The 12,561-nt window shown below is 46.5% G+C and overlaps 1 protein-coding gene across 3 annotated transcripts in view; it reads right to left on the bottom strand.

Moving 5' to 3' along the window:
- VPS13D (vacuolar protein sorting 13 homolog D) overlaps positions 1-12,561 on the bottom strand; it is a 245,173-nt gene that overhangs the window by 128,038 nt on the left and 104,574 nt on the right. For all 3 annotated transcript variants that reach the window (XM_040987935.1, XM_040987936.1, XM_040987937.1), the window contains exons 47-51: positions 11,304-11,495; positions 10,875-11,001; positions 9,286-9,428; positions 2,171-2,301; positions 1,548-1,723 (exon numbers count right to left, since the gene is read on the bottom strand). In XM_040987935.1, coding sequence (XP_040843869.1) covers positions 1,548-1,723; positions 2,171-2,301; positions 9,286-9,428; positions 10,875-11,001; positions 11,304-11,495 — 769 coding nt within the window. The remainder of the gene's footprint in view (positions 1-1,547; positions 1,724-2,170; positions 2,302-9,285; positions 9,429-10,874; positions 11,002-11,303; positions 11,496-12,561) is intronic.

Raw genomic sequence — 12,561 nt, 5'->3', positions numbered from 1 at the left:
AACTGTACCATAAAATTCAAAAATTCAGAATAAAAATTTAACAAAACAAAACAAAAAAGTGGTGTGCATGTTATTGAGCCATGAAAGACAAAGGAGGGCCCGGCAAGGTAGCCTAGTGGCTAAAGTCCTCACCTTGAACACACCAGGACCTCATATGGGCTCTGGTTCTAATCCCGGTGGCCCTGCTTCCCATCTAGCTCCCTGTATGTGGCTTGGGAAAGCAGTTGAGGACAGGACAGGCCAAAGCCTTGGGACCTTGCACCCATGTGGGAGACCTGGAAGAGGCTCCTGGCTTCGGATCGGCTTACCTCCGGCCATTGCAGCCACTAGTGAATCAACACACAGAAGATCTTCCTCTCTATCTCTCCTCCTCTCTGTACATCTGGTTGTCCAATAAAAATTTAAAAATCTTCAAGAAAAGAAAAAAGACAAAGGAAATTGGGGCTGGCACAATGGCTCAACTGGCTAATCCCTCACCTCTAAGCATCGACATTCCATATGGGTGTGACTTCTCGTCTCTGCTGCTCCATGTCCCATCCAGCTCCTGGCTTGTGGCCTGGGAGCAGTAGAGGATGGTCCAAATCTCAGGGACCCTGCACCCACATGACAGACCAAAGGAAGCTCTGGCTCCTGGCTTCAGATGGGTTCAACCCTGGCTATTGCAGCCATCTGGGGAGTGAACCAGCAGATGGAAAATCTATTTCTCTGTCTCTCCTTCTCTCTGTAAATCTGTCTTTCCAAGGAAAATAAACAAATCTTTAAGAAAAACACAAACAAAAAAGATGAAGAAAATCCTGACATGTTACAACACAAAACAACACTGAGGGAATTATAAACAATTTATGTCAATCACAAAGAGATAACCAGTGCCTGATTCAACTTCCCTTAGGTACAGAGATATACATAGTCGCCAGGCATTCTGGATAAAAGGAATGAGCCCCTGTTTTGTGTAAATGATCCAGGGCTTGCTTCAGTTCTGTGAGACGAGAAGGGTTAGGCAAACTGTGTGAAGAGAATGTAAATACACTCACACTTCAAAGTGAACTGCACACTCCCAAGTAGCTAAGATGGTAAACTGCACGCTCTGCATACTTTTCATTAAAACAACTGTAATAGCTCCTGATAAAATCAAGAAGAAATATTAAGTCATCCTGGGCTAGCTTGTTAAGCCACCTCAGGGTGGCCACATTTACTGGAATGGCACTAAGTAAGAGATGGATTTATACAAATGTCCACGAATAGAGAAAAACACAATGTCTCCACTGAAACGCAGAGACAGAAGGTTCCGAACAGACAACTGTCCCATCAGTTCATATTGTCCCTCAGTCTCACAGCTTCTCAGACTACAGCAATTACACAGTTCAAAACTGTTGTTCTCTGTTCCAGAACGCTCGCTCATACTTCCTCCCTGCACTGTACAAGATCTAAAACCCCCATCTAAGACAAAAATCTATGTGGCCATTTTACAAACAGCAGCAGAGGCTCACTTAGTATGTCTCCACACCTCAAGCAAGGTTATCTTTACTCTGTTGTAACCTCAAACTTACCTCATGTTGATATGGAAGGAATTATTCTTGTTGACCTCAAAGCCACCAGACCAAATACAATTGGGAACATCCATCAGTCTGACACACAACAGCTGATCATAGTCATTCCGAGGCCAGTGGAAAACCACACTGGAACCAGGAAGAGTGGAGATGTAACCTTCGGGATTGGCTGTTCCCTGAAACACGTAAGATCACTGGCTTTTGTCAAGACACCAACTCAGTTTAGAGGACCTCTCCTGAGCCTTGCCACAGAACACTTTACTCATGTCACTGACAATCATGCTGGCATTCACTGTGTTCCTAAATGAGCACTAGCCACTCTACAAAAGCAAGCTACTGTGCTGGGTGCTTAGCTAGCAGTTCGATGCTCACATCCCGGAGAGGACCTGGGCTGGATTTCCGACTCAGGCCCTCTCAGCAGACCAGTGGCAGTGGTGATGCCTTAAATTTCAGTTCCAGCTTCCCATAGGGGAGACCTGGGGTATGCTCCCACCTCCCAGCTTCAGCCTGGTCTGCCCCAGTGTTGTCAGCAAGTAGGAAGTGAACTAGCTAACAGGAGCTCTCACTCTCTCGCTCTCTTTCAAATTACAAACAAGAAAAAGCAGCAGCAGCACACTGCTTACCTGTCCCCTGGCAAATTCCCTCTGTGCAAACGCGAGCTTGTGAGACGATTTATTATCCAACAGGTAGCGGGGGGCAAAGATGACCATGCAGGTGTCAATATACCGACCACGGCCTTTCTTGACATCAATGCCTACAAATAACAAGCAGCACTTCCATGAAATAATCAGAACAGAGAAAGTGCTGATCTAACACAGCCTTTACAATCACATAGCTTCTCCCAAAAAAATCCCTGTCAGAGGGGACATCAAACTCTCCAACAGTGGAATTCAAGTGTTACACCTTATTTGCATCTAAGTTTTGAAAGGTTTCAAGAGTAATAACAATAACCCCACAATTCCTCATTTCTTTACAAAGTACGTCCATATATAACAGCAACTAAAATATATAGGTATACAGTTACATATCAGGATTTTCATTTATGAAACTACACCAAGTCTCATGTGAGATATTCCTGCTCACGTATCTGGGGCACAAAATTTCTTCCTAGAGAATATTCACCTTTTTTATAGGATATAGTAGAAGGTTCAAGACCCTCAACCTGGAATCTTAGACCTCTGCACTCAACTGGCTCTTTTCTAGTATTTTTCTTTCAGCCTATTAACCTGAGAATCCACCTAAACATTACAGAATTTATTTACTTGCAAAATCAGTATGCATTCAGTACTACTATGTACTAGGAAAAAAAGGACAAGTCAGAAGCAAATTTCAAAATACCAGATATAAAAAAAAGAAATTAATTTTAAAAAGTAAACCGATCCTTAAAATTTTGCTAATTTTTAAAAATGTAAAACTCAGTAGGATGGGTCATTTATTCAAACAATAAATATAGCAACCATATCCAAAGCCCTGAGCTGCGCTCCAGCTACACAATCATGAAAATATTTCTAGTAGAAATAATAATAGTGACCTTGACAACCACTGTTCAACTCTAATTTTTCACATTTATTTATTTTTATTGGAAAGTCAGATATACAGAGAGGAAGACCTTCTGTCCACTAATTCATTCTCCAAGTAGCCGCCACTGCCAGAGCTGAGTTGATCCAAATCCAGGAGCCAGGAGCCTCTTCCAGGTCTCCCACAAGGGTGCAGGGCCCCAAGGTTTTGGGCTGTTTACGACTGCTTTCCCAGGCCACATGCAGGGAGCTGGGTGGGAAGCAGGGCTGCCAGAATTAAAAGTCACCTACAAGGTCCTGGCGCAGGCAAGGAGAGGACCCCAGCCACCAAACTACCACACCAGACTCTGTTGTTCAACTCTTTAAAAAAAAAAAAATTACTATTTTATTTTGACGAGTTTTACACAGTTGACTAGGGCGCAAACAGTAAAGGGCTACAGAAAGTGGGTAAGACCACTGTTTCCGCATTCTTCTTTTTTCCTTCCTGTATCTGGGGGAGGGGAGAAACAAAGGGAGAAGCCACACCCAACCTCTCAACCATCCCGGGATCCCCGGTATGGGGCATGCTTTGAAGGCACTGCTCAAGTGGTTTCAATAACTCAACAGTTCTGAATTGCTGCCAACCTTCCATTCCAAGCACAATGAAATCTCTCCAGAATCCACTGGCTGACATAGTCCACCTTAGTTTGCCCTGGCAGTCACTGACAACTCTTGCTTGGCTGGAGTAGTTGATTGATTTGTTCTGTCCTCCAGTGTGCTGCCATATCTCCACGTGCACCTGGACATGCTGTCCAATGCTCCATCTGAGCCACTGGGGAGGTGCAGCTTTTACACATGCACCTCACGGTCAGACCATGGAACTTGCACTTCTCTTCATGGTTGGGGTTCTGAGTCCAGCAGTTCAGTTGGAGGAATCCCCAAAGAAACTTCACTTGAGGTGAACCCAGACCTGATTCTTGTGTGTGCTTCTCAGAGCAGAGTTCGGCCGGTGGCTGCAACTGCTGGGTCATTTCTGCCTCCAGTCCTGTCTTCTACACAAACCAATGGTAGTTGGATCCCTGCCCGATCCTGCCCACCACACACTCAGCCCTCACACAAACCAGTGGGTGGTGCAGCCTAGTCAAAGTGACCAGCAATAACCCCCACCAGGCCTATCCCTTTCCCTGGTTCCCATGCTTGCCAGTATGTACAGCAGATTGGTCCAGTCTGTCCCACATTCCATTCAGCTCCCATACATGTCAATGGGCATTGAAGCCTAGTTCAACCAAGTCCACACATGTGCCAGCAGATGCCATTCTCTCTATCTAGCCATGTCTGCCCCACTCCTGGTTCTCAAGCTCACCAAAGGGAGTAGCAGCCCAAGAGGGAGATGCTCACTGTTTCCCTACTGGGCCTACTCCCTTTTCTGGATCTTATACTCTCCAGGTGGTTCTGCAGTTTAACTTGACAGAACTTCCCCCCATGGCAGCATCTGCCAGCTGATGCTGCAGCAAAGCCAACCAACCCTCACTCACTCTAATTCATGCATGCACCAGCAGGAACAGTCAGCCCAGACTGGTTTTTCTCCGATCTAATTCACATGAGACCAATAGGTCAACACCTGTAGTCCTGCCTGGTCTGGTCTACCTCCATCCCAACTCACATTTTCCAGTGGGAGTGGTGATTCAACAGGGAAGCCCCACACTTTGCCTCCTCCCCTCCTGTGTCTCACAAGTGCTGAGGTCCAGTTTGGCATGGCCTGCCTCATGTTGGCATTTGTCAGTGGGTTCTGTAGCTTGGCCGGGCCCAACCCACCCAAATTCCAGCTCATACTGGTGGGAGCTACAAACTGGCCCAGCCCAGCCCCAACCCCTCAGTCCCAACCCTCATGTGTACTGGCATGTGTTGCGACTCAACGTGGCCTGACCCATACTCCATTCTGGTGTTCATATTCGACCACTGGTGATGTGGACTAGCCCTGCCTGATTTGCCCCTGACCTGTGCCAAATGTATGCTGCTGGATACCATTCCCTGAACTGGTCTGGGCTCCTTGCACTCACCTGCAGGGACTGAGTCCTGACAGATGAGTTGCCCAAGCTCCTCCATCAGAACCTCTTCCAATGCCAGATCTCACGTACACCGGTGGGTCCATGGACCAGCCCTGTCCTAGCAGAAACAGTGCTCTTTCCCGGCCAGTCTTCAAGCCCATTCTAGTTTTTATTGTTGGGTGTTACAGCCCAGCCTAGCCTGGTCAACACACAGACACAGCTCACATGTGGCTCAGCAGAAGCAAAAACCTAGCCTAGCCTGTCCTACACCTACCCTGGTTCTCATAAGCACCAGTTGGTGCTGGAGTCTAGCCCAGTCAAGCATGCCCAACCCCAGTCCACACTTGTGACAAGGGAAACTGTAGCCATATCCAGACTAGAACACAGCTCCCACCCCAGTCCCTGGATATACCAATGGGAACCACAACCCAGCAGGATTTCTCCTTTACTCACCAACCAGGCCTGTTCCCAGAAACAAATCGCACATGTACTGGTGGTTGCTCTGACCCAGCTTAGCATAGTCCCACACCCATCTTGACCTCTGCCTTTGGATGCTGTTGCCTGGCCTGACGCGGCCTAACTCTAGTCCTGGCTCTCACTGGTGAGTGCTGGAACCTGGCCCTACTCATTATGCTCCCATCCCTGGTTCATGCAACCTGGTAGGTGTGACAGCTTAGCCCAGCATGACCTGTGCTCCAGCCTGGTTTCTGCTCTTTGGTTGAGCTAAGGTTTGCTCAGCCCTGCACTCTTCCACCTTCAACCCCTTCTAGTCCACTCCCTTCCAAATCTAACCCACACATTAGCCAAAAGTTGCAGCTACCTTGCCCAGCTTACTCAAATCCCAGACCTGTACCATGTAATCACCAGCAGGAACTATGACCCACTAAGGCAGTTTCCCACATTCCCTCATTTGAGCCATTCACAGACCTAGATCTCATGCATGCCAGTGGGTGTTAGGCCCTTGCCCGGCATAGCCAGCACCTTCATCTTGGCCTTTGTATGAGCTGTTGAATGTTGCATCCTGACCAACCCCACACCCTGTTTTAGGATGGACATGTGGGTACTGCAGCCTGGATCTGCCCAGACTGTTCTTGGTGCCTGTACCTGTGAGTATGGCAGGTTCCATGGTCACACCTAGTCCAGCGCATCCTAACCCCAACTCTTGAGCTAACCAGTGGGATTGTATTTCCACAGGGTTGGCCCACATATCCCCCACACAATCTACCCCTGGACCTGGTTCTTTTATGTGGTTAGTGTAATGGCCCTAACTAATGTGACCCATGCCCTATTCTGACATTGTCAGGTACTTGGGCCTAGCCCTGCTAGACATGTCCCCAGCCATAGCTTTCACATGACTGGTGTGTGGTGGTCAGCAATATTCCATGATAACAAGCCTTACTCAGGACTTCCATGTAGGCTGGTGTATCAGTCTAACCCATATAGGTCTTCCGGTTTCTCCCTTCCAAACCACAAGGTCTAGGGTGCTTCGCTTACCTGTAAGCACAGTGGTCCTGTTTTTGGGAGTCCCTCAGGATTCATTCCTCACATACACCCACAGTGGCCTTATTCACAGATGTCCCTAGGCAGCAATTCTCCACCCCCAAGACCCTAGAGCTCATTGCCGGGCAGCCAGTGGGCAAAATCCAGCACCAGTTGGTGTGCTGGCTGCCCAAAGCCCAGGACTTACTCAGCGCATAGCAGCAGTGGCTGTGGCTAGGGCCCCAAGCATTGAGACCAACCTGGCTCAGGTACCCCCAGCAGACACCACGCTGCTGGAAGTTCTATTGTTGAACTCTTAATAATATATCTTTAATATAGCGACCAAAGGCTTTAGATTTAGTCCTCTTTATAACATTATGAATAAATAGTTTAATTATTTCAAATTTACAGAGGAGGAAACTAAGGCACAGAAAGCCAAGTGTCATACACCTAGTAGCTGGTACCACTGGGATTCAAACCAGGTAACCCAGCTCCAGAGACAGTACCCATATGTGCCTGCCTTTACTTTGATGGAGCATCTACAGGGCCCAACTCAGCAGTCAAAATTAGCAAAGAACGAGAAAAATGGAAGACACACCCCCTAGAATATGACAATTAAGTTTCTGAGGTTTCCAAATACACTTTCAATTTTCAATATTTCAAGCTTTTAACTCCACAGTTCATTTTAGGAATGAATTACATGATTCTTAGTGCTAATTACTTAAAGAGAAACAAGCTTCATTTTGTGTCCTCTTCAACTCTGTCCCAACTATAGCTTCCAGTTAACCTGTGGTAGGTTGACATCCCAGCTAAAAGCCAAACTCAATACGAAGCAGCTTCTGTCTAGTGCAGGATAAAGCTAACCAATGTGGCCAAATAAAGAAGACTGCTATCAGCTGGAGAATCAAAGTGCATTTCTCCTAAAAATACCAATGTCAAGCCTGGCATAATAGCTTAGTGGTTAATTGTCCTTACAGGCACTAGGATCACATAAAGGTACCAGTTTGTGTCCTGGCTGCTCCACTTCCCATCCAACTCCCTGATTGTGGCCTTGGAAAACAGTAGAGAATGGCCCAAAGCTTTGGGGAGGCCTGAAGGAAGCTCCTGGCTCCTGGCTTTGGATCAGCTCAGCTCCAGCCATTGTGGCGACTTCGGGACTGGATGAGAGGATGGAAGATCTTTCTCTGTCTCTCCTCTCGGTAAATCTGCCTTTCCAATATAAATAAATAAGTAAATAAATAAATCAATAAATATTTTTTAAAAAAATACCAATGTCAAGGGAGAATGAATACACATCCATGTTTTTAAAAAATTTGAAAAGGAAAGTTTACTTGAAGATTTTTTTGCTAATAAATCCTCAAATATTTAAACAGATCCCAAACTGCAGGATTCAGGGGAATCACGCACATGAAAATTTCCTCAATTTTCCTTCTGTAACACAACTCTTTATCCACACTGTCCAATACAGTAGTCACTACCCACACATGGCTGCTTAAGCTTAAAATCATCAAAATGAGATACGACAAAAAATCCAATCCCTTAATCAAGTGCTTGTGAGCCTCACATCATCTGACAGTTGCCATACTGGATGGCATGAAACAGAACAGCTCTAACCATCTTGGAGACTTCCACAGGACAATGCAGCTCCAAGCTAATGCTCCAACCCTTCGGAAGAAATGCTGCTTCAAGATCCCTGAGAATGGGCCCGGCGCGGTGGCGCAAGTGGTTAAGTCCTCGCCTTGCACGCCTGGGATCCCATATCGGCGCCGGTTCTAATCCCGGCAGCCCCGCTTCCCTTCCAGCTCCCTGCTTGTGGCCTGGAAAAGCAGTCGAGGACGGCCCCAAACTGCACCCGCGTGGGAGACCCGGAAGAGGCTCCTGGCTTCGGATCGGCATAGTATCGGCCCGTTGCGCTCACTTGGGGAGTGAATCATCGGATGGAAGATCTTCCTCTCTGTCTCTCCTCTCTGTATATCCGCCTTTCCAATGAAAAAATAATAAAAATAAATCTTAAAAAAAAAAAAAAAAGATCCCTGAGAATTACACACCAAAGTGGGAGGCACTGCTAACATCTTCAACCTGAGGCAGAATTAAAACATTACAGATCTGAACGCTTCCTGTGCTCACAGGTGAGCAGGATACAGGAGCAGTGTCCTTCCCCGCCTCCCCTTCCCCTTGGATCTACTTGGACCATTTCTAATTACCATACCACCAAGTGTATTTTACCTTTTTTTTTTTTGTCTCAAGTATATATACCCCAATCCTAATTCTACCTCTGACCCAGACTTTCCTTTTACATTTGGGTAGGCTACTTGACCTGTCTCGATTTCGAGAAGAACAAAGCCTCTTACTCTCTCACAGTCTGCAATTTTTAATGAATGCATGGGAATACTTAGACAATGAAAGACATTCTAAGTGTTCCTATTATTCACCTCCCAAAAAACAAAGATTCAAGCAAAACGGATACTTTCCTGATCCAGGTAAGTTTGATTTACAGAGCCACTAATCTCAAAAGGGCAGTATTCACGCGGCTCCTCAAGTCCCCCAGGGACTAGATCTGGCTTGATACCAATCTAGCATTCAGAAAACAGATCCCGGACCCAATGTCAAATGAGAAAAACCCACCAGGATAACCGGATTGGTCAGTTTACTCCTCTAAGCCTGAAGTCGTCGGGCACAAGTTGCAATCTTACCACTGCCCCACATGTTACCCACCAATGTTGTAGATGAGTCCTGGGCGGTTTCCTGGCTGGATGACTTTCAAAGCCCGGACACCATTCCCACCATCCAGCGAGAAGCCCTGGCACCAGCCCGGAGTGCTTTCTGGATGAATTCCTCTTCCGATTCGCATCGTGCAGCTGTGGGCAGAAAAGCAAAGATGCATATATTCACCCATGACCAAGACTTACCAGCTTGTTCTCATCAAAAAACACTAACATAGTCACCTTCCCACTGCCTCTCATCCTTACCCTCATGCAATTCTTAAACAGAGCAAGAAAATTAATCAGAGAGCACAGCCCTTCGAGGTAACCACAGTTGAACATACATAAAAATAAACTGACTTCTACAGCTAAACACTGGGAGATGACATTAGGATTCTGTGACCATAATACATGAGAAAAATGTTTCAGTTTTTTTGTTCTGCAAGGATTCAAAACATACGGACAATGTGCTGATTCAGGAGTTTCAGGTTCTTTAAAAAGCAGAAGGAAAGAAAATACTGAAGATGCAGGAGCACTATTACTCTTTTTTAGTATTTATTTTTATTGAAAAGCAGATCTACAGAGATAAAGCAGAGACAGAAAGATCTTCCATCTGCTGGCTCACACCCCAAGTGGCCACAATGGCCAAAGCTGAGCTGATTCAAAACCAAAGGCCAGAAGCTTCCTTCGGGTCTCCCACAGGGAGAACATGGTCCCAAGGCTTTGGGCCATCCTCTAACGTTTTCCCAGGCCACAAGCCAGGAGCTAGAAAGCAAGTGAAGTGGAGCAGCAGCGACATGAATTGGTGCCTCTGTGGGATTCCCGCACATGCAAGGGCAAGAACTGAGCCACTAGGCCACTGTGCCAGGCCCCCGCACTGTGTTGCCTATAAAGACTGGCATTGTTTTAATGGCAGAAATATTCCACCGGCAGTGTCTCCTCATGGATTCTGGAAACACGAGTCCTGCATGTGTCTCTAGCTCCACCACTAACAGGCAGCCTGCCCTCAAGCACATAATTCCCTCCGAGCTGTTTCCTCAGTTGCCCTTCCTGCTGAAATCATATCACCTAAACTCCTCCAATATTGCTTTTCCCTGCCTCTAAACACATAAGGAAGGTTCTGAGAGCTGGGAATCCCTTCTTATTTCAAAGGGAAAAGGGACAGATTTCAAAAGTGGACACAAAACGAGCCAGACTCGATTAATGGGGCTAAGCATTTAAGCAAAGGACCAGGGCCAATCTGTCTCCCTTGCGATGCCAGCTCCCTGACCGATGCTAAAAGCTTATAGTGGAAGCGAAGCTACAGAAAAGGGAAGATGTGGATTTCCCCTCCTTGCCAGAGTTATGAAGAAAACTCCTTCAATACCTTTAAAATAGAACTAGCTTTCCATATAAACTATCCAAACGGTTTATTTCCAGTACTGAATAACACAGAAATTAGATCCGGAAAAACAATCCCATTAGGTCACAGTTCTGTTCCCCTGCCAAGTGACGATTGTTATCTACAGTATATGTGGATTTACATGGATACATGATAGCCTTTGCTAAGTTTTTCCCTTCCCTAGGAGCTGATTTCCCCTTCCCATAAATAACTGTACTCACAGGTTTGGCTGCTCTTTGTCGGCATAGCAGAACAAGAGAGGGCTCAGGCTCCGGGCCAACTCATGTTCCTCAAACTGGCCTGCACCATCAGTCTTTGCATTGTCCTGTCTGAAGATCAGTGGCAACCCTTTAGGAAGGAGGGAAGAGTTTCTATCAATCCCACCCAGGCTACCCAAGAGAGACGCAAATGGTAAGTGCAGGGAAGTACTCAAGAGTGAAAACAGTAAGAACTGTACTTATGTGGTGGGATAAGTTCCCTGTCTAAAAGGACAATTTTGGCCAAGCGCAGGCATTTACAGTGGAAGCCAGAGAGCTCTTGCATCTTCCACTGTCAAAGTCATCTACTGGCCATGCTCCACTGATAGCTGCATAAATACATCTACATTCCCATGACCAACGCCAGGCTGCTTGAGCAGTCGCAGGGCATACCTGTTTTGTTAATGAGCCAGTAGGGAGCAGAAATGAAGATCTTTAAGGATCCTTCTGCTCGACACACAATGCGGATGGTGAGGTTTAGCTGCCGCCGATTGATGTCATAGAGTCGCATTCGCACCATGTAGTTTTGGGTTCCAGGTGGAATGAGCAATTCTTTGCAGAGTGGAAAATTCTCCAGTGATACTCCTAAAAATGACATAAACTATTGTCTTCCTGGGTTCTCCCTTTGGATTTTCAAGATAGTCCCCAGCAAAACTAAACCAGATTCCTTTCAGGAAAAACTGATAATGCAAACCATCTCATGAGAATTACCCTTTCCCTCTAGCAGAGGTGGGAATCGGAAGCAAAGCAGATGGCCTGAAGTCCCAGTGGGCAGTCCCCCTGCCTAAGCGGGATTAGAAGACAAACTGCCACTAGTAATAATGATGACTCTCAGGAGTCTACATCCAGGCCTCTGCTCGGGACTTGTAACACAGTAGCACAGTTCAGTCAAGCTCCTGCAGCCAAGCTCCCTCCCTACAACTCCTCAGGCCTCTCTTATCAGCCCTATTACCCACAGGATGGGGAAACAGGCTGCAGTCTCCCTGGGTCTGTCTGCAAACTTGTGGTAAAAACAGCGTGTTCATGCAGGACTGCTGTGAAGAGTGGTGATCCAGGACACACACAGTGCTGCAGAGAAGGACTCTAGGTGGGTGCACGGGGGCAGGGTGAAAGAGCAGGACTCTAGGTGGGTGCACAGGGGCAGGGTGAAAGGACACATTTTCTGCAGGGGTTGAACAAACATCTGAAGAAGCATGTCAGAAAAGTAATAAAATGGCAAAGACCTATTCACTTCAGAGTTAGTAATTATTATTTTCTCTTTTCCAAACTAAGCTATGTTATCATCAAAATGAAGTCTTTATTTGCTCGTTTATTTGAAAGGCAGTTACAGAAACAAAGAGATGGAGAGAGAGAATCTTGCAACCCAAATGGCCACAGCATGGTAAGCCTGGGACAGGTGAAAGTCAGGAGCCAAAAGTTTCATCTGGGACTCCCACACTGGTGCAAGGGCCAAGCACATCAGCTTTATCAGTAGTAGAGTATCCAAGTCGTGAACTGGTGCTCATACGGGATGCCAGCATCTCAAGCAGCAGCTTTACAATGTCAGCCCCTGAAATGAAATCCTGTCACTGTGGGACATACTCCCTCATCTACAAGATGGGTTTAACACTTGTCTTAGCCTGAATGGTGCTACCGTGAAGACTAAATGATT

This window comes from Ochotona curzoniae, unplaced genomic scaffold (assembly GCF_017591425.1).
Source record: "Ochotona curzoniae isolate NIBS_2020 unplaced genomic scaffold, NIBS_Ocur_1.0 contig_4792, whole genome shotgun sequence".
Classification (NCBI taxonomy): domain Eukaryota; kingdom Metazoa; phylum Chordata; class Mammalia; order Lagomorpha; family Ochotonidae; genus Ochotona; species Ochotona curzoniae.
The sequence above is the reverse complement of the archived record's forward strand: the minus strand, read 5'-3'. Positions and strand labels throughout refer to the sequence as shown.